Source organism: Macaca mulatta, chromosome 4, assembly GCF_049350105.2.
Source record: "Macaca mulatta isolate MMU2019108-1 chromosome 4, T2T-MMU8v2.0, whole genome shotgun sequence".
Classification (NCBI taxonomy): Eukaryota; Metazoa; Chordata; class Mammalia; order Primates; family Cercopithecidae; genus Macaca; species Macaca mulatta.
Genome location: NC_133409.1, coordinates 69495083 through 69519744, shown reverse-complemented (window position 1 = coordinate 69519744; position 24662 = coordinate 69495083). Strand labels below are relative to the sequence as shown.

General features: G+C 43.8%; 1 protein-coding gene across 12 annotated transcripts in view; it reads right to left on the bottom strand.

Moving 5' to 3' along the window:
- The window catches only part of PLEKHG1 (pleckstrin homology and RhoGEF domain containing G1), a 241729-nt gene that overhangs the window by 24844 nt on the left and 192223 nt on the right, over window positions 1–24662 (bottom strand). For all 12 annotated transcript variants that reach the window (XM_077999539.1, XM_077999544.1, XM_077999541.1 and 9 more), the window contains 6 exons: window positions 19996–20042; window positions 15063–15213; window positions 11200–11331; window positions 6475–6657; window positions 6286–6381; window positions 6028–6114 (listed from right to left, as the gene is read on the bottom strand). In XM_077999539.1, coding sequence (XP_077855665.1) covers window positions 6028–6114; window positions 6286–6381; window positions 6475–6657; window positions 11200–11331; window positions 15063–15213; window positions 19996–20042 — 696 coding nt within the window. The remainder of the gene's footprint in view (window positions 1–6027; window positions 6115–6285; window positions 6382–6474; window positions 6658–11199; window positions 11332–15062; window positions 15214–19995; window positions 20043–24662) is intronic.

The following is a 24662-nucleotide window of genomic DNA, read 5'->3' as shown; positions in this document are numbered from 1 at the left end:
GGGTGTCGCTGTCCCCCATCACCCCCAGATGGGACCGTCTAGTTGCAGGAGAACAAGCTCAGGGCTCCCACTGGATTCTACGTTATGGTGAGCTGTATAACTATTTCATTATATATTACCATGTAGTAATAGAAATAAAGTGTGCAATAAACGTAATGTGCTTTCATCATCCCAAAAGCCTTCCCCTGCCTCTGTCTGTGGGAAAATTGTCTTCCACAAAACCAATCCCTGGTGCCCAAAAGGTTGAAGACCACTGTCCTAGCGGATTGTAGCCTTTCTTGCCTCTTTAAAGTCATTTTCATTTTTTAAGGGTAGTATAATTTAACCTAGAAAACACTACGCTAAAAATAACTTTTAAAATAATTTTACTCTAATTTGCTACCATCTGTGATATCACAGTACAAATATTTCGGCTAAGTGGTGATCATATTTAGTGAAAAAGCGTGGGGCTGAGTCACCTTAGAGGAAACAAATGCTTCAGTTTTTGTAACACTGATAGCTATCTCTCTTGTACATTCAGCATCTGAGATTATGAGTTGAAATTAATTACAAACACAAATGTTAGCTTAGTCTCTGGGAAGTGCAATTACAGAACTATACTAATATATAAAATGCAAAATACCTTCATCTTTATTCTCAATTAATTTGGAGAAGGGTTTAATTTATTTACCACATACACTAATGGGCAATATGGCTATTTCCAAGAAGTTCCCTGGTATCTGTAGAGCTGACTTTCAAGAATGTATTTTTTAAGTCTTGACATTTAATTTTTAAAGTACTGTTTCCAGGTTTTCCACTAGGTGTCAGCCAAGGACCATCATTGAATTAAAAGAACGGACGGCAGCTGGGAGGCTGTAACTAATGAGTTTCCTACAGCTGTGTTGATATTATTAGACTGGTGATACATTTCTTGATTTTAAAAATTTCCCACTATGCATTTATTTCATAGAAATAATAGAAATACATTTTGAAAACTTTAGGAAAATAAATAATCTCAAGGAAAGATGTGGAAAGTTCACTTTAATAATAATCCTGCTTAAATAGAAAATTATGATTACATTATAGTGAATAAAGTATATTAAACACGTGCGTTTGAGGCTGGGTATGGTGGCTTCTGCCTGTAATCCCAGCACTTTGGGAGGCTGAGGCGGGTGGATCACTTGAGGCCAGGAGTTCGAGACCAGCCTGGTCAACATGGTGAAACCTCATCTCTATAAAAATACAAAAATTAGCCAGGTGTGGTGGTGCGCACCTCTAGTCCCTGCTACTTAGGTGGCTGAGGCACAAGAATACTTGAGCCCAGAAGGCGGAGGTTGCAGTGTGCTTTTTCTTGTATGGAGACCGCGCCACCGCACTCCAGCCTGGGTGACAGAGTGAGACCCTGTCTCAAAACAAAACAAAAGAGAAAAATGTGGTGTTATTGCCAGTGGGAACAATGTGGTTAGGATGCTCTTTGGAGCCAGATAGACCCAGGTTTGGATCCAGGCTTGGTCATGTACTAGTTATACGAACTTGGGCAGTTTATTTAATGTCTCTCCGCCTCTGTTTTTATTTTTTCTAGAATGGGAAGAATAAGAAGTACCTCATAACATATTTTGGTGAGGCTGAAATAAGAATATAAGTACTCAGCACAGTGTGTATGCTCAATAAGTTGTAACTGAAAAGATGTTTTTAGATAGAAGGGATCGACAACCTGGGGAGAAAGTATGATGTTATACTGACTATATCAATCATTTCAGTACTTAAAGGGAACTTCCTGGGACACACACACCTAGTGTGGAGAAAGACAGGTATGTAAGGTGGTCTCGTTTTGTAACTGCCTTTCAGAATCTTGTTAGCAATTTTGATTTTCCCACTAGACAGGTAAACAATAGGTGGGGCCCATCAAAGACGCTCTGCCATTGCTCAGAAGGGCGTTCTAAGGCAGCAGGCCAGCAACAAAATGACTAATCATAAAGAAAATGCAGCCCCTCTCTGCATGAGCTCCCTTTCATCTCATAACACCCTGATGAATCGAAAACTCATGCTTAGGTCCCAGTCCACACCTATGCACATTCATTTCCTGAGGACCAAATCATTGCTGGCAGTCCTGAGAACAAGCTTCAGATGCTTGTCAAAATACACAGAGAACAAAACAGACTGTCCCCTTTCTCAGAAATCTCAGCCCTTCTTATTTTCTACCCAGTTCAATTTTCATAATCATCATCCCATTGTCTGCTCCACCTCACTCCTACCAGCCTCAGCTTGGACCATTTCACCATCCATGTGAATAATCCACCCACCACCCTCCCTCTAGTTCCTTGACCACTTTATCTCTAATGACCTTTCCTCTACTCCAGAGCAGCAACACAGAATCAGAGCCACCTCCAGAACCTGATCACACTCAAAACCGCCCCACCTCTAAGGCAGGACTCCAAAAGTCCCTTCTTCAACCACAGATTGGTGTATTTCCTTCTCTCCAACATTAAGTCCTGCTGCACCAGGCTTTATGACAATACTGCAGTCCCTCAACCCATGCTTCTGTTGCCAGCTGGTTTTCCTCTCCACTCAGCCTGATGTCATGCCCAATTACTGCAACTTCGTGCTCACTGGCACCCTCCCCACCCCCGCCCTGGGAACCTTCCCCTACCAGCTCTGCCGGTTCCCAACCTGGAGGAACCCACACGCACCAGTAGTTTCCAAGTTGCTGAGCAGATTTTGAAATGACGTCATCACACTGATTCATGGGGGCCAGCTTCAGTTGGGTCTTTGATGCCTTCCACAGATCATTCTAGTCATCTCTAGTGACTGGTCCATTTTCTTTCTTTCTTTTTTTCTTGAGACGGAGTCTCACTCTGTCACCGAGGCTGGAGTGCAGTGGCGCGATCTTGGCTCACTGCAAGCTCCGCCACCTGGGTTCACGCCATTCTCCTGCCTCAGCCTCCTGAGTAGCTGGGACTACAGGCACCCGCCATGACGCCCGGCTAATGTTTTGTATTTTTAGTATAGATGGGGTTTCACCGTGTTGGCCAGGATGGTCTTGATCTCCTGACCTCGTGATCTGTCTGCCTCAGCCTCCCAAAGTGCTGGGATTACAGGTGTCAGTCACCGCACCAGGCCTGGTCCATTTTCTTTAGCAAGTGTTCTTCTGATCCCTTCCACTTTCCCTCAGACACCCCTGATCTCTGCTTCATTCACCCAGCAGATGACTTTATCACCTGCATGAGTGAAATCAAATGCTTTGTCTTCCCCCAAGTCTACCTCAAAGCTCCTCTGTCTTTCATCTTTTTCTCCCTTGGCTCAAGAGAGATGCTTCCGGCCCTTTCCAAGATAAGCCCCTATTCCTCTGTGTCCCATCCTCTCCCTTCCCACCTCCCCAGGCTCCCTTCCAACAGGAAGTGAGCCACTGTCTCCTCTCCCATCTCCCTTCTCCTGCCGTGCCATCCGCTCTTGGACTCAGCATTCGACCCAGGCAAGGAGTCTTGCTTTGCTCTTGCCTCTCTCTCCAAACTATCATTTTTTTTTTCCTTTTGTGAACTTTACATATAAAAAAGTCTATACGCATTCTGTTTCTTCTTAATCCCCCTTTTTCTTCAACCCACTGTGACCTTTCCCTTTTCTCTTAGTTGGCAAATCTAAAATTTGCTTTTCTGTTTAAATCTCCTTGACCTCAGCAGCCTTTGAGACTGTGTCTCCCCGCCGTCTCTGAGATGTGCTTTTTCCTGTTAGCGCAGCGCCTCCTCCTCAGGCGTCCTCCCTGCCTCCTCTGCTACTCTTTCCATCTTTCTTTGGCTGTTCTCCAAATCCCCCCACCTGCTTGCGGATAACTTAGATGTTAGGATTCCCAAGGGTTTGTCTTTCCTTTGCATATTTTTTTGGGCCATCTTTTTAAACCTTTTTAAACCTAGGGCTTCACTTACTGCCTCTAGCAAATGTCTCCTGATCCTTAGATTCCAAGACCTGAATTTCCACCTGTGGCTGACCTTGCCCAGCAGCACGGGTGCCAGTGACAGCAGAGGACTCCTCTCTCTCACTCCCATCTCACGGGTTCCTCTCCCTTTCTGTCTGTCTCAGAACCCACAGTACCATGCTCTCCTTCAACCCGACTCAGCCTTGACTCTCAGTGGGCAAAATCCTGCCCTCTGCCTCAGTGGCACATTCTGCATTTGTCCCCTCTGTCGCTGTGGCTCCACGGCAGCACTGCTCAGCTCCTTTCTAGGCCATGGTGGTGGGTTACCATCTTCTCCAGCCTCCAACCTCACTCCTGCCACTTATTTGTCACCCTGTCCCCAAAGTTACACTCTCAGAACACAGGACCGACCATGCCATCTCCCCTTCCTCCAAAGCCTGCAGTAATTTCCCAGTGCGAATGTGTCCAGACTCCTCAGAGTGCATGCCCACAGCCCTCCAGGGGCTCCTGCCCTTCCCCTCCCTGCCCCAGCCCCTGCCTCAGCCCCTGAGAACTCAGTCCTCCCATCCCGGCACCATCTGTGCACCCTGAACACAGTGCATTCATTCTTTTTTTTTTTTAATGCAGGTCTCTAGGTCTGGTTTCCTTAATTCCTTTTTTTCCCACTTATAAAAATATTACTAAGACTGGGAACAGTGGCTCATGCCTGTCATCCCAACACTTTGGAAAGGCTGAGACAGGCAGATCACTTGAACCCAGAAGTTTGAAACCAGCCTGGGCAAGATGATGAGCCCACACCTTTCTTTACCAAAAATACAAAAATTAGCTTGGCGTGGTGGCACACGCCTGTGGTCCCAGCTACTCTGGGAGGCTGAGGTGGTGGGATCTCTTGAGCCCAGGAGGTCAAGGCGGCAGTGAGCCATGTTTGCACCACTGCACTCCAGCCTGGGCGACAGAGTAAGATCCTATCTAAAAAAAAAAAAAAAAAAAAAAAGAAACAATCTCATCCTTTAAGACCGAGGTAAAAGATGTTTTCCTTCCTCTCTCCACTTAACTGAACACTCTATTCTTCCACAGCATCTGTTACGTCTTCATGGTTGGCAGATGGTTCGTGGCATCCTCTTCTAAGCCCCAAAAGGAAAAATACCACCACTCCACAGAGCCCGCGACTCATGTGAATCTTTTTTTTTTTTTCCTTGAGATGGGATCTTGCTATGTCACTCAGGCTGGAGTGCAATGGCAAGATCTCAGCTCATTGCAACCTCCGCCTCCTAGGTTCAAGTGATTCTCCTGCCTCAGCCTCTTGAGTAGCTGGGACTACAGGCATGTGCTACCACACCCAGCTAGTTTTTGTATTTTTAGTAGAGATGGGGATTCACCATGTTGCCCAGGCTGGTCTTGAACTCCTGACCTCAGGTGATCTGCCCACCTTAGTCTCCCAAAGTGCTAGGATTACAGGCGTGAGCCACCATGCCTGGCCCCATGTGAATCTTTTCAATGTTAAAGGCTGGTTTAGCTGAGACATAGTTCCTACATTTCCTACCTCTCAATTTTCTTTCTTTTTTTTTTTTTTGAGACAGTCTTGCTGTGTCACCCAGGCTGGAGTACAGTGATGCAATCTCAACTCACTGCAACCTCCACCTCCTGGACCCAGGTGATCCTCCCACCTCAGCCTCCCAGAGTAGCTGGGACTACAGGTGTGTGCCATCATGCTGGGGGTGAACTTTTATATTTTATGTAGAGACGGGTGTCTCACTTTGTTGTCCAGGCTGGTCTCGAACTCCTAGGCTAAAGTGTTCCGCCTGCCTTAGCCTCCCAAAGTGCTGGGATTACAGGCATGAGCCACCATGCCAACCTTTTTATTTTGAAATTGAACATTTATCCTGTCAGGATGCCTTGCTGGGACTTCATTAGTAATTAGATGATCTGATTAATGGTTGTCACTCCCAGAATCTAATTCTAAACATTTTTTTTTTTTTTTTGACCCAGTCCCTTTGTATTTTTTTGAGACAGTCTCATTCTGTCACCCAGTCTAGAGTGCAATGACGCGATCTCGGCTCACAGTAACCTCCACCACCCAGGTTCAAATGACTCTCCTATCGCTCTCCTGTTTCACTGTGCATTATTCAGTGTCCTACCTTAGCTGGAATCTTGGCTGCATGATTCTCCAGAATCAGTCTCTTTAGGTGCAGAACCCAGAGGCGTTTGTCTTGCTGGGATTTGGCCTGCCAAGACGAGATGTAGACAGTCAGACAACTTGATACCACCACCCACAGGACCCTCTGATGAGATGGGAAATGACCATGTGGCCAGAACCCTCTCAAAAAGCTGCCTGGTACACAGCACTCATCATTACACAAAGGGGCCTTGCGGAGAGGCCAGGGCCTGGCCGCTACCTGGACTGTGTGCTGCAGCTTGGGATTCTTGTAGTGGAAGACGCTGAAGCTGAGCGGCTCCTTCGGAATCACCTCCACGAGCATGAGGTTGCCACACTAGAGCAGAGAGAGCAGAGAGGGTGAGGCACACTCAGGAGGGAATGGAACTGGGGATCTGAGTCCCTGCTCGTGGCCAGCGTGCAGACCTACCAGGATGTGAGCTTTGTATGTAAACGTGTCGTCTCTCTTCTTCGTGATGAGCAGCAGCTTGTCGAAGAGGAAGAGTGTCCGCTCATTCTTGGCTCGCTGGATGCGGAAGGTTCCCTCAAGCACCAGTTCCCCATAGCTGGTCAGGTCTGGCCCCTTCCAGTTAGTGAGCAAACTCTGTATCTCCTGAGAAAGGGAATGGGCCATGGCATTTAACAGGAGGCAGAAGCCAGGCACCAAGGGCTTGATGGCCCAGCTGTTGAGCCTCAAGAATGGTAACAAATCGTCCCCGACGGGGTCTAACGATCTACATGGTATCTGATGGTCTATGACATGGATCTGCATTTACAGGTGGTGTCACTTAAGGGCTAACAGAAGTGAATCAGGCTGTTAGTTGATGAGCTGCTACTTACTTATTTCCATTCCTTCATCATGCCATGCTGTGGCTCACAGCAGCCCTTACATCTTTCAAAAGCCAGGTCCAGGGCCACCAGTATGGGACCCTCTCAGATAGGCCTCCTTCACTTGATTTTCTTTGTTTTGTTTTGTTTCCTTGAGACGAAGTCTCACTCTGTCACCCAGGCTGGAAGGAAGTGGCGCAATCAGGGCTCACTGCAACCTCCACCTCGCCGGTTCAAGCGATTCTCCTGCCTCAGCCTCCTAAGTACCTGGGATTACAGGTGCCCATCACCATGCCTGGCTAAATTTTTAAATATTTTTAGTAGAGATGGGGTTTTGCCATGTTGGCCAGGCTGGTCTTCAACTCCTGACCTCAAGTGATCTGCCCACCTGGACCTCTGAAAGTGCTAGGATTACAGACGTGAGCCACTGCACCCAACCCCTTCCCTTGATTTTTCTCATTCCCTCTTCTCTGGGGAAAAAAACCCTTCAGAGTTGTTGACTTGAAGACTTTCTTCGAGATACCAAAGTTCATACTACACATAAGTAATTCAAAACTAAAGCCTATATAAATCATCCACGTCATTTTCTCAGAAATTTCTTGAGTTTAAATTTACCTACTCAGGGAAAGGAAAGGAACCTTTCTTTGCCCCTAACTTATGTTTCAGTATTTTTTTGGTTAAAATTTAAAAATTTTATGGGTTCACGGTAGGTGTATATATTTATGGGGTACATGAGATATTTTGACGGGCATACAATGCATAATAAACACATCAGGGTAAATGGGCCTCCATCACCTCCAGCATTTATCATTTCTTTGTGTTATGAACATTCCAATTACAATTTCAGTTATTTTATAAGTTATTGTTGACTATAATACCCCTGTTGAACTATCAAATACTAGATCTTATTCAACATTTTTTTTTTTTTTTTTTGGAGACAGAGTCTTGCTCTGTTGTCCAGGCTGGAGTGCAGTGGCGCAATCTTGGCTCACTGCAACCTCTGCCTCTTGGGTTCAAGTGATTCTCCTGCCTCAGCCTCTCAAGTAGCTGGGATTACAGGCACCCACTACCATGCCTGGCTAATTTTGGTATTTTTAGAAGATATGGGGTTTCACTATGTTGGCCAGGCTGGTCTCAAACTCCCAACCTTGGGTGATCTGCCTGCCTCGGCCTCCTAAACTGCTGGGATTACAGGTGTCAGCCACCGCATCTGGCCTAGATCTTATTGTCTCTAAGTAAAGTTTTGTATTCATTAACCACCCCCACTTGCCCCACTCCCTGTTTTAGTGCTTTTAATGGAAATTGATAAATATAAACTAATAACATGACTTTGACTTTTCTGTGGAATTTATTGTATATCAATATCAGTGTTTTTAAAGGAAGTTGATTTTATTATTTTGAAAAATGAAAATAGTCACAAGCACCATTTAATTAAGGAACTCACAAGACAACAAAAACTTTACTGGTTGAAAACAGAATGAACAGAAATGGAGTATTAATTTGAGCCAGAGTCTGATTCAGTAATGACTTCAGAATGTCAAGCAACTACACAGAGTATGAAAAACCAGCCATTTAGACATTTCTGAATACTGTAGTCCCCCTTATCTGCAGGGGATATGTTCCAAGACCCCCAATGGATTCTCGGAACTGGGGATAGTATCGACCCCTAAATACACTATGTTTTCCCTACAAATACATACCTATGATAAAGTTTAATTTATAAATTAGGCATAAGATATTAACAACAATAACTGATAATAAATTAGAATAATTATAACAATATGTCAGCATCACTGCTCCGTTTGGGGGCATTATGAAGCAGAATAAGGTTGACTTGAACACAAGCATTGCAAAACAAGACAGTCGATCTGATAACCAAGCCAGCTACTGAGTGACTAACAGGTGAGTGGCCGTAGGCAGTGTGATTGGACAAAGGGGTGATTCATGTCCTAGGTGGGAGGGAGAAGGGCAGTGTGAGATTCCATCACGCTACTCAGAATGGTACAGAATTTAAAATTTACAGATTGTTTATTTCCAGAATTTTCCATGTAAAAATTTTTTTTTTTTTTTGAGATGAAGTCTTGCCCTGTTTCCCAGGCTAGAGTGCAGTGATGTGATCTCAGCTCACTGCAACCCTGTGTCCCGGGTTCCAGCGATTCTCCCACCTCAGCCTCCCAAGTAGCTGGGGTTACAGGTGTGTGCCACCATGCCCGGCTAATTTTTTGTAGTTTTCTTTTTTCTTTTTTTTTTTTTTGAGACAGAGTCTTGCTCTGTCACTCAGGCTGCAGTGCAATGGCATGATCTCAGCTCACTGCAACCTCCACCTCCTGGGTTCAAGCAATTCTCCCGCCTCAGCCTCCCAAGTAGCTGGGATTATAGGCATGTGCCACCAAGCCCAGCTAATCTTTTATATTTTTAGTAGAGACAGGGTTTCACCATGTTGCCCGGCTGGACTTGAACTCCTGACATCAAGAAATCCACCTGCCTCGGCCTCCCAAAGTGCAGGGCTTACAGGTGTGAGCATCACTCCTCATTTAAAATGTTCTAACCTTGGTTGACCACAGGCAAATGAAACTGCCGGAAGTGAAAGTGTGGATCAGGGGGATGACTGTATTCAATGGATTCTGATATTATGTCTGCAAAACACTTGTATGATAAAGCATTAAACTTTTGTTGCCGTTGCCAAAAAAAAAAAAAAAAAAAAAAAAAAAAAATAAAGCAGCCTGGAAGATTAGAATGTCATCTTCCTCTGAGTTTTGATAGTCAATGATATCACACCACACTCTGGCTGCTTATACCTGAAGCCTACAGAGTTTGTTCTGACTTATGAGCCAAATAAGGTATCCTTTTTCTCGAGTTAGGCAGGGCCACTCTGTATAGCGTGGAGTCACTTTGGGCTTTTCTCTCTCACTCTAGGGATAGCCAGGAGCCTGGAACTGGCCTCTGGGCCCACGCAGCCTCTTGTTTTGTTTTTCATAGTGCATCTATTGAAGTCCCCAGGGCATGATCATTGGCCCAACATCTGTCAAAAGTTCCTTAAGATTTAGGGCTCAAAATGTTTGTGCTGGATAGGCCTTTAGCAAACTTCTCTGTCTTATTTTAAAAATGAGGAAACTGTAGGGCGTGGTGGCTCATGCCTGTAATCCCAGCACTTTGGGAGGCTGAGGCAGGTGGATCATCAGAGGTTAGGAGTTCAAGATAAGCCTGGTCAACCTGGTGAAACCCCATCTTTACTAAAAACAGAAAATTAGCTGGGCGTGGTGGTATGCCTCTGTAATCCCAACTACTAAGGAGGCTGAGGCAGGAGGATCGCTTGAACCCGGGAGCCGAAGGTTGCACCGAGCTGAGATTATGCCACTGCATTCCAGCCTGGGCAACAGGAGTGAAACTTCGTCTCCAAAAACAACAAAAAAAGGAAACTAAAATGACACGCTGGAGGGTCACGTCCCAAGTGACGGTAAAGGAGCTGGTTCAGCCTTGGCTCCCCCTCCTCTGCGTCCCCTGCCTATGACCACCCACGCACCACCTCATGATTTTGCAGGAACTGGTGGCAGAGGAATAAAGGCTTAACAAGTGTTTATATAGTTTAGGGAAAGTTGCTTTAAACAAGAATTACTAAATTTGCAATTAATAGAAGGAGGAGACTCAAAATTTTAACTTAGATCATCAAAGGGGCTATAAGCAAACAATTAGCTTAAAAGTTATAATTTTGGCTGGGTGTGGTGGCTCACGCCTGCAATCCCAGCACTTTGGGAGGCTGAGGTGGGCATATCAACGGAGGTCGGGCGTTCGAGACCAGCCTGTCCAACATGGAGAAACCCCGTCTCTACTAAAAATACAAAATTGGTGGCTCATGCCTGTAATCCCAGCACTTTGGGAGGCTGAGGCGGGTGGATCACCTGAGGTCAGGAGTTCGAGACCAGCCTGACCAACATGGAGAAACCCCGTCTCTACTAAAAATACAAAATAAGCCAGGCATGCCTGTAATCTCAGCTACTCAGGAGGCTGCGGCAGAGTAATTGCTTGAACGCTGGAGGCAGAGGTTGTGGTGAGCTGAGATTGTGCCATTGCACTCCAGTCTGGGCAACAAGAGCGAAACTCCATCTCAGAAAAAAAAAAAAAAAAAGAAAGTTATAATGTCACTTTCTCTTAAATAGCCATACTAGACAATGGTCAGTATTACTGATGTCCTGAACTTTTTTCAGGGAGAACTACACTGAAGACCGTGAGTGTAGTGCAGTACTTGCGCAGTCTTAATATTTTATTGGGAAAACAGTCAGTCAGTACACCTGCAACCCTGCTGGGCACCGACACCTCGCAGGCTCACCTGTAACCGGACCGCGTGCTCATGTTTCCGCTTCATGTCATTGATGTGCCAGGCGACTCGCTGCATTGTGTCTATAGCATCAAGCACCACATCATAGCCTTCTGTGTCCTTATCAAGGTGATTTTCTATTTCCTTAAACAAAAAAGAACAATTTTTTTCCCATTTTTTTCATACAGCCAGTGAAACAAATGCCACCTCTATGATTAGTTCCTTATATTTTATTTTTACTTATTTATTTACACACTACCAGCTGGGTGTGGTGGCTCACGCCTATAATCCCAGCACTTCGGGAGGCCGAGATGGGTGGATCACCTGAGGTCTGGAGTTCGAGACCAGCCTGGCCAACATGGTGAAACCCTGTCTCTCCTAAAAATACAAAAATAAGCTGGGCATGGTGGCGCATGCCTGTAGTTCCAGCTACTTGGGAGGCTGAAGCAGAAGAATCACTTGAACCTGGGAGACAGAGGTTGCAGTGAGCCAAGACTGGGCCACTGCACTCCAGCCTGGGTGACAGAGTAAGACTTTGCCTTAAAATAAATAAAGAATTAATTAATTGATAAAATATTTACAGACTACCATCATTCTTTAAGATTTTGAGGCTGGAAATATCTGCAACAAAATGGTAAGACAAGGAGAAAAAAAAAAAAAGGATAAGAAAGATAAAAGTAGAATAGAATTCCAGGATAAACAGGATAAAATACAACATGCATGTAGCCCACTGAGTATCACAGTGATATTACAGTTATTACAACAGATGTGGGAATTGATCTCATAGCTGTAGAGTTCTGAGCTTCCTGGTGGCCAATGTTAAACAGTTCTCAGTAATATAGTTCTCACTCTTATAAGATAAAACGCATACTTATTTTTTCCCTTATTTATTTAGGAAGCAAATGTTTCACACAGGACCTTAATATTTAACAGACTCAAAAATATAGTGAAAACTATCTTTACAAAACGATCTCTATAGCAAGTAGGCATTTTAGCACAAGGTTTTAAAGGCCAAATGAAGTGGACTAAAGACAATCCTTCAGAGTGTTGAGAAGGATCTCATGGTTTCAGCACTCAATTCTCTGATGGTCAGAAGTATGTTACATTAGCAATCATCTTACCACTGGAGGCCCACAATCCCAGGAACATGAGAGAGGGACAGGATCTTTGTTCTAATTCTTTCGAGCACATAAGACACTTGTCCCTTGATCCTCAACAGTCTAAACATAGAGACTATTGTATAGAGTTCCTTTGATTCTTTATCTCTCCTCAGTGCCCAGCAGAGAGCTGGGTGGCAAATAAGTGCTTATTAAACTGAAACTATTGCCTTCTGAAAAACAACAATAACAGTAATCCTATATTAGTGCCTAAAACAGTAAGAAAACACTAATCAATTAGATCGTTCTTGTTACATTTATTATACACAATCAGCTAACAGGTAGAGGTTAAATGTTATAGTACAACTTGAAGATTAGTCCCATTATTTTATAGTAACGATGTAGATCTTTGTTTACTTTTACTGAATACTCAACTTTTTCATCTAGCTAGAAACTGTATAAGAATTTACATTTTCTTTCCATGCTTGGACTCAGCTGTTAACATGGTCCTAAATGGCAAATTTAAAAACATAATGATTTCTTCTTTTAGCCTGAGAGACAATTGTGCTCATCAGTAAACAGACTGGGAGGTACAGAGGATATTTGTGTGGGGATTTTCATGGATGGCTACATAACTTTGAAATGACGTGAATGGGCTGGGCGCGGTGGCTCACTTCTGTAATCCCAGCACTTTGAGAGGCCGAGGCAGGCAGATCATGAGGTCAAGAGATCGAGACCATCCTGGCCAATATGGTGAAACCCCATCTCTACTAAAAATACAAAAAATTAGCTGGGCGTGGTGGTGCGCACCTGTAGTCCCAGCTATTCGGGAAGCTGAGGCAGGAGAATCGCTTGAACCTAGGAGGCAGAGGTTGCAGTGAGCTGTGATTGTGCCACTGCACTCTAATCTGGCAAAAGAGAGAAACTCCATCTCAAAAAAAAAAAAAGATAAAAAGAAAAACAAAAAGAAAGAAATGATGTGAATGACATAGAGGGAGCCCTCTAATCATCTATGAAAACAGAAAACACTTCAAAAGCAACCAGAAGTCAGTTTTGGATTAATCTAACCACTTTTTTTTCTTCATTGCCAGCCCTTAATATGCAGGATAAAGGCTGTTTTTCCTGTTAATTAACTTTTTGTAAGGATCTTGACTCGTTGTCTCACACGCTTAACTGAGATCTTAAACTTTCCTTTCGATTAACGGCCATCTCACTGTCTAGAAGACCACATTAGAGATTTTTGGGACACACACGTCTTAGACGTTATATTAACAGAATTCAGCAGAGATGTGTCCTGAGACAAATCTTATTTAAGAGTTATTTGGACACTGATTTCGCAAATAAATCCCACTAAATCTAAGAGGTCATAAGGATCAATTTAAAAATTAAAATAATATCCCCAATGTGACTTCAGGGAACATAAGATTCTCCAAAGATAAGCCACCCAGGCAAACAGACGAAGTTAAGAAATTGCTAGTAAAGATGGACAAAGTTCTTGAAATTTTAAATATATATGAACCAAACAAATCTGGAATAATTATCCAAGTTAGAAACTTGGAATCACTTAAAAAGAGATACCTGTAAACTGTAGGCCTGTTGATGTGGAGAGGAACTCTGAATTAAAATTCCTTTAAAAAGGGGATTTTAATGTATCATAAAAATAATAAAAAACAACAGCTTATTTTTATCAAATGCCTGTGAGTCACAGTGAATGTGGGCAATTGATAAGATTTAGACCCAGGCAGTCTTTCCCAGAGCCCTGTTCCTAACCACTCCACTGTACTGTCTTTCTCCTGCTACAAAAGCAAGCAAGCCCTACTTACAGAATGAAAATTACCTACTATCATAGGTTTTTTTTTTTTTTTTTCATTTGCATCAACTGTTTTGGAGGGTAAGAAATAAGAATTTGAGGCCAGGCGTGGTGGCTCACGTCTGTAATCCCAGCACTTTGGGAGACTGAGGCAGGAGGATTGCTTGAGCTCAGGAGTTTGAGACCAGGCTGGGCAACATGGTGACATTCTATCTCTACCAAAAATTAGCCGGGCATGGTGGTGCACACCTGGAGTCCCAGCTACTCAGGGTGCTGAGGTAGGAGGACTGCTTGAGCCCAGGAGGCGGAAGTTGTAGTGATCTGTGATTACACCACTGCATGCCAGCCTGGGCAACAGAGCCAGACCCTGTCTCAAGAAAAAAAAAAAAAAAAAAAAAGAAAAGAAAAGGAAAAACAATTTAAGAGATATGATTATCTTTGTTTCTAAAGCCTTCTTGAATTTTGTAAAAGTAGTGGAAAATAATATAAGAGGAGAGACACCTGAAGTGACGCTAAGCCCAGCGTGGAGGTCACTTATGACTCTGCTCATCTGTTCTCTCCCTTTTTAGCCCCTTCTCCTTGCTCTCCATACAAAAGCCAATCTATGACAAATAGCTTTCCTTTCCAATTGCCTACTGAATCGGGGCTGATGGAAACATTACAAAATCTATTTTCCATTTGCATGATAGCTCCCTGCCTGAAACTGTCAGTGCACAGGGCGAGGCACTCCTAAGCCCCATCAGAATCAGAGCTAAGATTAATCTCTTCTCTTGGCTGTTGTCAATGGGGCTACGGGCCTAGAATATAAATATCTCCAAATCCTCAAAGCAGATTAGTCAGTTGTGAAATATGAGTGTGGGAAATGTTTCCATATGTCCACAGCATTTTCTGGTATTTTCCACCAAACTTAATATATACACACAAAACTCCCATCCCCTGGAAAGTGCTCACGCCAGGCAGAAACTTACATGCAGAAGGAGATGATACTTGAGAATCCGCTGCACTGGTTTCAAGAGATAGGACCCCAGAGGCAGCGAGTGCTTCAGAGTTTCCTGACGTTCCCTGAAGAATTTGGCCAGTATCTTGTTCCTCATGCACTCTGTTAGCACAGCCACGGATCTGCAGGAAGAATCCATGTTTTTATCTAAATTGTAACGCTTTATGTGGATATTCAAGTTTTAAATGCCATTACAAGTGTAAATGCTCTAAAATGGGTAGGGTAGTTCCAGAGCTGCAGCCAGATCAGCACGCCTTAGGTGAACTGGAGAAAGGGGTCCCTCTGGGCGGGTGAATTAGAAAAAGGCACTGGACCCAGTGGCAGTGGCACCCTGGACTCATGGCTTCTAAGGAACAAGTTCCTTCTTTCTAGGAGACGCAGCCTTGTGCCAGGGCCCATGGCTTGGCAAAATGAGTGGGATTTTAGCCCCTAGCTGTGCCCTATCTGGGTATCTCTGTACAGTGCTCACACGGCACGTCTGTATTCCATTTCCACAGGTTAGATTATAAAGACTTTCTTTATACTAAGAAAAAGGAGTTCCTTCCTGCTAGGAGATCCAGCCCTCTGTCAGAGCATTTATCACCCCCTCTGCCGGCCCCTTTTATATGATGCACAGACTGTGACCCTATGTGGTGGCCTTCCTTAGACATCTCTTCCCTTGGGGGAATCTTCGAACAGGTCTCCCTTTCCACCTCCAAATTGTTATCCTTACATATAATACAGCTTCTGGGAAAGCCAGAGAGTCTTGCTCCGATAGAGTGCACCTCAGATCAGGGTGTTCCAACAGTCGGTTAGAATTCCTTCAGCCCAGATCCCCCCGAGGTGCTGGGCATAGACAGCCCCAAAACATCTTAAGGCAATGGTTGAAACAATGCTCATATCACAAAGCAAGCTAATGGCTTGTGCAGTCACACACACGTAAATTAAAAATCTTTTGTTCTCAAAATGTAGAAGGAAGCAGGTGGAAATAATTTCAGCCCTTTTCTCCCTAAGTCAGTAACATTTTCAGGATTAATTGAGAAAATCAGATAGAGCCAAACAACAAAATAAGGCTGTGAAAAAGTTAAATGGAAGTTTCATAATTAAACCATTAGAATCCCTTTTGTGCCAATCTACTTTGAGAAAAATCTATTCACACTGATTTATTTTCCCCTTGAGTCAAGATTTCAAAACTCCATCATGTAACCTAGGAACGCTTCTAAGGTTCTTTAGAGTCAGAATCGGCTGCTCTGTAGCCCTTTGGCCACCTAAAGGCTTGGGCTCTTGCTTAAGGGTAAAAACCTGCAACAAATTAGGAGTACGCTGAGCTCCAGGTTCCTGGAAGTCTTGGGCACAGGCAGGCATCTGAGGACAAGGACCTGGCCGGGTTTGAGCCCCTCCCTGGGGAACAGAGTGTGGGAGCTTGTGTCTCTTCACAGTAAAATCACTGAGGTGTGACTGGTATGAAGATAGTGGATACTGTCAAGATGTGCCTGCGACATTTAATATCATCAGCCTGGCTCCAAAGGGGGAAGGAAAATTGTCAGATGGGCTGAAATACCTGGCACTTTTGGCTTAAGTGGGAGAAAGGAACTTCGGGTCTCAGAGAGCAAACTGATTGGATACAAGCAGACAAGTTAAAATATTTCTCCATGAATATGAAAACCACACAATTGGGCAAGAAATGGACATGTCTTCTTCACTGAGAACAACTTTTGAGTACCTCTCTGCTAACATGTTTCTTCAGAGTCAGACTCAATTTTTTTTTTTTTTTTAAAGACAACTGTCTCACCAGGCATGGTGGCTCATGCCTGTAATCCCAGCACTTTGGAAGGCCGAGGCGGTGGATCGCTTGAGATCAGGAGTTCGAGACCAGCTTGGCCAACATGGTGAAACCCCATCTCTCCTAAAAATACAAAAATTAGATGGGTGTGGTGGCACGTGCCTGTAATCCCAGCTACTTGGGAGGCTGCGGCAAGAGAATTGCTTGAACCTGGGAGGCAAAGGTTGCAGTGAGCTGAGATCACACCAATGCACTCCAGCCTGGGCGACAGAGCGAGCCTCTAACTCCAAAAAAAGACAACTTTCTCCAGAAAATTATCCTTAACCTTGAGCTTTTATTACACATTACTGAGTTTGTCCTGTGTTAATTTATATTTATTTGATCTTCCAGAACGTGCTCTTTCACCATGGCATTTAGTTGCATCTGACCTTCAAAAGAATAGAAACTGCTTGAAGGCAAGGGTATTGTTTGCTATTTCCTGCCAACTTACACCAGGCTTGGGACAGTGCTCCATGAATGACAAGCTCTTAAAAATGTCCTTGCGCAAATGAGTTTGCCTTTTCCCTGGCTCTGAGGCAGCCTAGCATATATAGAGAGGCTGTTTTTATTTTGTACTCTTCTTAGTAAATCACAAAATCTTCTGAATTTGCAATTTTGGAAGTTTAAATTAAGAAGTTATTTCTTCAAATGATATGTTTATAATGAAATTTACACAAACATAATTCCCCAAACAAGCTCCTGTATCGTTTTAGATTCTCATAATTGGGTCCGGAACTTTGTTGATTCTTCAGAATCTGAACGTTTATTCCTTCCCTGAGGAAGAAGTTTTGTGGAGAAGTTGAGGGCCGATTCTGTGACCCCTCTGAGTTAGGGTGTGAGGCAAGCTGGCTTTTGGTTTACAATCATGGGATTTAGCTGGGGCATCCTGCAATCTCCTGATGTTTTCAGCATTAAGATGGAAACAAATCCTTTAAGAGAGAAAATTGCTTAAGTGAAACCATGTAAATTAACTATGGGTGGGTCTACAGATAAGGATGTATAGTAAATGTTCTAATATGCACGTGGGTCTATTTATTTATTTTTTGTTTTGTTTTTTTAGGGGAAACTGGGGAAAGCAAGGATCCTCCAAGGGAAAATATTTGCCATGAGTAAGTTGAGCCTCTGAACTTCTGGCTTCTCAGGTTTTTTTTTTTTTTTTTTTTTTTTTTTTTTTTTAAGACAGAGTCTTTCTTTCTCTGTCAACAAGGCTGGAGTGCAGTGGTGTGATCTCAGTTCACTGCAACCTCCGCCTCCTAGGTTCAAGGGATTCTCCTGCCTTAGCGTCCCAAGTAGCTGGGATTATAGGCATGTGCCACCGCGCCTAGCTGATTTTTGTATTTTTAGTAGAGACGGGCTTCTGCCATGTTGCCCAGGTTGGTCTCGAACTCCTGACCCCAGGTGATCTGCCTGCCTTGGTCTCCCAAAGTGCTAGGATTACAGGCATAAGTCCCTGGACCTGGCTGCTTCTTGGGTCTTTAAGATATAGGATCTTGCTCTGTTGCCTGGGCTGCAGTGCAGTGGTGCGATAATAGCTCACTGTAGCCTCAAACTCCCGGGCTCAAGCTATCCTCCTGCCCCAGACTCTTGAGTAGCTGTAGGACTACAGATGCATGCCACCACATGCAGCAACATCCTGGGGGTCTTTAATCTACACTGGCTTTCCGAGGTTACTCCTGACAGTGGGGAGCAGGGGACCTATTTGTTCTTCCTTCCAGAAGTAACACTCAGGGCTCAGCCTGTTGGCTTCTCTTCTAGGTGGATCCCACCATTCACTTTATCATCAGGGACCTGTCTACGAAGACTGGCTACAGAATGTGTAAAGTCTCCCTAGCGCTCTTCTTCCTGGCTGGTCCTTAAGATAACTCAAAGTCTGGCAGGGCGCGGTATAATTGCATCTACTCAGGAGGTTGAGGTAGGAGAATCGCTTGAACCCAAAGGTAGAGGTTGCAGTGAGCTGAGATCGCGCCACTGCACTCCAGCCTGGGTGGTGGAGTGAGACTGTCTCAAAAAAACAAAACAAAACAATCCATAACTCAAAGTCTGCTAATCATGTGGAAAAAAAGGAAAATAAAAAGGCAGGGGGAGAATCACAGTTTCAGCAACTTTTACAAGGACATATTCATAGTAGCACGAGGTCTTAGAAGTCGGAGAAGAAACCCTGGTTCAAATCCAGGTTGGGGCATTCATCAGCTATGCACCCCTCAGAGAATCACGTTACCTAGCAGAGCCTCAGTTACTTCATCCATGAAATGGGGAAGGGGCAGGGATGATGATGAACTAGCACTTATGAAGAACCTAGGAGGGGCCAGGCACTGGGATGGGTGCTCTGCTTTAAAAAAAAAAAAAATCCCTCAATGTCTCTGGATTGCTTTGAAAAGTTAAATTTAGTATTTTGTATGTACAGCATTTAGTACAGTGCTTAGGAATTAGTAAGGGCCCAATAAATGTCTTCTGGAGAAAAAAAAGAAATTCCTACAGTTGTAGCCCATCATCTTAGGCCCAACTTTCTTACTGAAATGGTCAATACATTGTCCAAGGATGCTTCCTACACGGCCCTTGTGACATTGATTTCCAATGCAAGAAAAACTGAACCAACAACCCAGGCGAGATGATGAAGCCCCTCTTCTCATCTAGGCTTATGATGATCTGTCCTTCCTCTGAACTCCCTTAAACTTATATAGTTCGTAAAATTTATTTGGAAAAAATAGAACCTGTTCTCTCCCCACCTAGATTATAAAAACTCATCAGCAATGTTTCCAAAATTCTTAAAAACATGACACACACAGAAAAGGGCTAGCAGGCAAGACTTACCCTGATGCGACAGCTTGCTTAGTTTCCTTTTGGAGATACCTAGTCACCTTTTTGGTTTCTCCATAGACTTTTTCAATTTTTCCCCACACTGGCTCTGCAGGGAGCCCCAAAGCCCAGATGGATCCATATCTGGGTACCCCTATAATCTGTTCTCAGCACGTTTTGCATTCTTCCCATATTATTCAGCACAAGGCCAGGCACAGAACACCTAACAACCATGTGTACTGCACCAGCTGACTTGAAACAATGTGAAAGTGAGCAAAAGTACTCTTGTCCCATTCTTGATCCATACCTTGGATAGTTAGTGCAATACTGGGTATAAATGTGGAACTCTTCACTCTGCAAGGAAACAGAAGACATTTTTATAGGAAACAAAGCACAGACACATTCATTTGAAAACAATAAAAAGAAATAGCATTTGGGCCTTGACATTTCTACATATATATATATATATATATATATATATTTTTTTTTTTTTTTTTTTTTTTTTTTGAGGCGGAGTTTCGCTCTCGTTGGCCAGGCTGGAGTGCAGTGGCATGATCTCGGCTCACAGCAATTTCCGCCTCCCCGGTTCAAGTGATTATCCTGCCTCAGTCTCCCGAGTAGCTGGGATTACAGGAACGCGCCACCATGCCCGACTTTGGTGGATTTCAATGTCTTTCACAATTTTTTCCTAGACTCTCAAAGAAAAGAGGTATGTAGACAGGGAGAGGAAGTGGCCGGAACTTTTGATGGTAAGACCGTCAGTCAGAATAACTAATTCAAGGCCAATGAATTCCTAGCTCTTGCAAAATCTAAAATAAAATTACTTTTTTTTTTTTTTTTTTTTTTTTGAGATGGAGTCTCGCTCTGTTGCCTAGGCTGGAGTGCAACGGCACGACCTCTGCTCACTGTAGCCTCTGTCTCCACCTCGCCAGTACAAGCAATTCTTGTGCTTCAGCCTCCCGAGTAGCTGAGATTACAGGCATGCGTCACAACGCCCAGCTAATTTTTTGTACTTTTAGTAAAGATGGGGTTTCGCTATGTTGGCCAGGCTTGTCTCTAATTCCTGGTCTCCAGTTATCCGCCCGCCTCAGCTTCTCAAAGTGCTGGGATTACAGGCATGAGCCACTATGCTTGGCCTTGAAATTATATTTTGAAAAAGAGCCACAGATTATTTTGGTGGGGTTTCATATTCTGCAATTTTTTTTAACTTTTACTTTCTTTTACTTTTTAGACCACTTAATGCTAGATTCACATGTGACTCTAAGTGCCTATTTTTCTGGCAGCTTTAATGCTTTAATTTTTTAAAATTCTAAAATCTCTACTTAGAATCCTTCCTGTTAACCTCAACTGGAATTAGGTTAAACTTTTTTTTAATGGAAAGTTTCAAGTAGAGAGAATGGTATAATGAATCCCCAAGTTTCCATTGTCCAACCTCAATAATCATTAACTCCTTGTCTCTGTCCCCCGCCACTCCCCTGCTTCCCCATCATCCTGAATTAAATTCTAGACATCATTTTGCTTGTAAATAGTTTAACATGTATCTCTAAAATAAGGACTTTATTTTATTTTTTGAGACGGAGTCTCACTTGTTGCCCCGGCTGGAGTGCAGTGGTGTGATCTCTGCTCACTGCAACCTCTGCCTCCTGGGTTCAAGCAATTCTCCTGCTTCAGCCTCCTGAGTAGCTGGGACTACAGGTGTATGCTACCACACCCAACACATTTTTTGAATTTTTAGTAGAGATAGGGTTTCGCCATGTTGGCCAGGCTGGTCTTGAACGCCTGGCCTCAAGTGATCCGCCTGCCTTGGCCTCCCAAAGTGTTGGGATTATAGGCATGAGCCACCGTGCCCAGACTAAAATAAGGAAACTAAACAGAATACCATTGTTACACTTAAATAATTCCATAACATCATGAAGTTTCACCAGTCACTATTCATATTCCCTTTTTTCTTTTTAAAAGATTTTGCCTGTTTGATTTGCAAATAAAAATCACACAGAGCAGTCCGGGCCTGGTGGCTCACGCCTGTAATCCCAGCACTTTGGGATCACGGCAGGTGGATCACGAGGTTAGGAGATTGAGACCATCCTGGCTAACACGGTGAAATGCCATCTCTACTAAAAATACAGAAAATTAGCCAGGTGTGGTGGTGGGCGCCTGTAGTCCCAGCTACTCGGGAGGCTGAGGCGGGAGAATGGCGTGAACCCGGGAGGCGGAGCTTGTAGTGAGCCGAGATCGCGCCACTGCACTCCAGCCTGGGCGATAGAGTGAGATTGTCTTTTAAAAAAAATAAAAATAAATAAAAATCACAGAGAGCAAATGGTTGCTATCTCTTTAATAGTCTCTTTTAAGCTTTCAGTTCTCCCCTATTTTTCTTCCGTTTGCAAGTGAGTTGAAGAAACCATACTGTTGTGCTGCACAGCCCCAGTTCCAGTATTACTGATGACATCCTTAGAGTTTCCTTGTTATTTATGTTTTTGAGATGGATTCTCACTCTGTTGCCCAGGCTGGAGTGCAGTGGCATGATTTTGGCTCACTGCAGCCTCTGCCTCCCAGGTTCAACTGATTCTCCTGCCTCACCCTCTCAAGTAGCAGGGATTACAGGAATGCGTCACCACACCTGGCTAACTTTTGCATTTTTAGTGGAGACGGGGTTTCCCCATGTTGGCCAGGCAGGTCTTGAACTCCTGACCTCAAGTGATCCACCCACCTTGGCATCCCAAAGTGCTGGGATTACAGGCGTGAGCCACCACCCACGCCCAGCCTGGTTTCATTTAATATGCCCTGTCCATTATAGTCGTATTGGTTTAGTAGAGACTTGCTCAGATTTAGGTTCCATACTTTGGCACGATACACCAGTGGCTATTTTGTGCTTCCTCTAATGGAAGTACAATGGAAGTCTAATGGAATCGGGAAGTCCAATGGACATAAAGTCTGGTTGTCTCTCTTCTGTGATGCTAACAACCATTGGTACTTATTGGCTAGATCTATTAATTTATTAGGGTTTGGAAAATGGTGGTATTTCTAATACTTTATTCCTTATTTATTAGCTGGAATCTTTCCAAAAATAGAACCTCCTTATATTAACTCTTGGTTACTCTGCAGTTTATGGTTTGTATGGGAAAGGCAGAATAAATGCTTAATTCTTTCCTTTTCAAGACAGGATCTTGCTCTGTCACCCATGCTAGAGTACAGAGGTGTTGTCATGGTTCATTTCAGCCACAACCTCCTGGGCTCAAGTGATCCTCCCACCCCAGCCTCCAGAGTATCTGGGACCACAGGCATGCCACCACCTCTGGCTAAGTTTTAAACTTTTTTATGGAAACAGGGTCTTGCTATGTTGCCCAGGCTGGTCTCAAACTTCTGGGCTCAAGTGATCCCCCTGACTCAGCCTCCCAAAGCGTAATGGATTACATGCATAAGCTACCACACCCAGCCAATTCTTTCCTTTAATTTTCAAAATAATGCATTGATTCTCCAGTATCATGCAAATGTGATCAATTTGGTGTTTTAATATCACTGCAAATTCATTAATATGGGCCTATTTAATGAGTTTTCATTGTTTTCAGTTAATTATCTTCACTGATGCTCAAATTATCCCGTTTTTGGCTAGTAGGAGCCCCTTCTTGAGCATTCATAACCTGGCCTATGGTGTTTTGTAGCTTGTTTCCTGGTGTGACAAGATGTTCCAGACTATCGTGTATATTTCGTGCCCTACAGTCATTCTTCATGGAGTCCCTATTCCTTCTGGCAGGAAACAGTGCTGGGAGACCACAATCTGGGTATCAGGGACACTCTTGCTGTAGGGTAATCATCATTTCTAGGATTTCTCAGCAGACAGAGGTAGGAAGTGGTGTGTGTTTTTTTGTTGTTGTTGTTGTTGTTTGTTTTTGAGATGGAGTCTTGCTCTGTCACCCAGGCTGCAGAGCAGTGTTGTAATATCGGTTCACTGCAGCCTTTGCCTCCTGGGCGTGAGCCACCACGCACAGCCTGCTCTGTGTGATTTTTATTTGCAAATCAAACAGGCAAAATCTTTTAAAAAGAAAAAAGGGAGTATGAATAGTGACTGGTGAAACTTCATGATGTTATGGAATTATTTAAGTGTAACAATGGTATTCTGTTTAGTTTCCTTATTTTAGTCTGGGCACGGTGGCTCATGCCTATAATCCCAACACTTTGGGAGGCCAAGGCAGGCGGATCACTTGAGGCCAGGTGTTTAAGACCAGCCTGGCCAACATGGCGAAACCCTATCTCTACTTCAAAAAATGTGTTGGGTGTGGTAGCATACACCTGTAGTCCCAGCTACTCACTACAGCCCAGCTGATATTATATTTAAAAAATATAATATATATATATATTTTTTAGTAGAGATGGGGTTTTGTCATGTTTGCCAGGCTGGTCTCAAACTCCTGGCCTCAAGTGATCTACACACCTCGGCCTCTCAAAGTGCTGAGATTACAGGTGTGAGCCACCGCTCCCTGCCTCCAAAGAAGCCTAATCTCTATTCTTTTCCCTTCTAGTCTGTTCCCTCCATTCCTGTATCAATTTTTAATCATTTTTAACCTATTTTTTATTATCAATTTTTAATCTTACAGGCTTTCATCTCCTAGATAAACAAATGTTATACCAGTGATCCTCAAACGAGTATCAGAATTACCTGGAGGGCCTATTAAAACATAGATTGCTGGGTTTCTGATGTAATAGGTCTTGGAGTAGGGCCTAGGAGTCTGCATTTCTAACAAGTTCCCAAGTGACGCTGATGCTGCAGGTCCAGGACCACACTTTGGGAACCACAGTGCTGTACACACACTTTTATCCACTCCCTTCCCCGAGGAGTGTAAAAAGATTTTTTTTTTTTTTTTGAGACAGAGTCTTACCCTGTCGCCCAGGCTTGGAGTCCAGTGGTGCAATCTCAGCTCACTGCAACCTCCGCCTCCTGTGTTCACGTGATTCTTCTGCCTCAGCCTACCTAGTAGC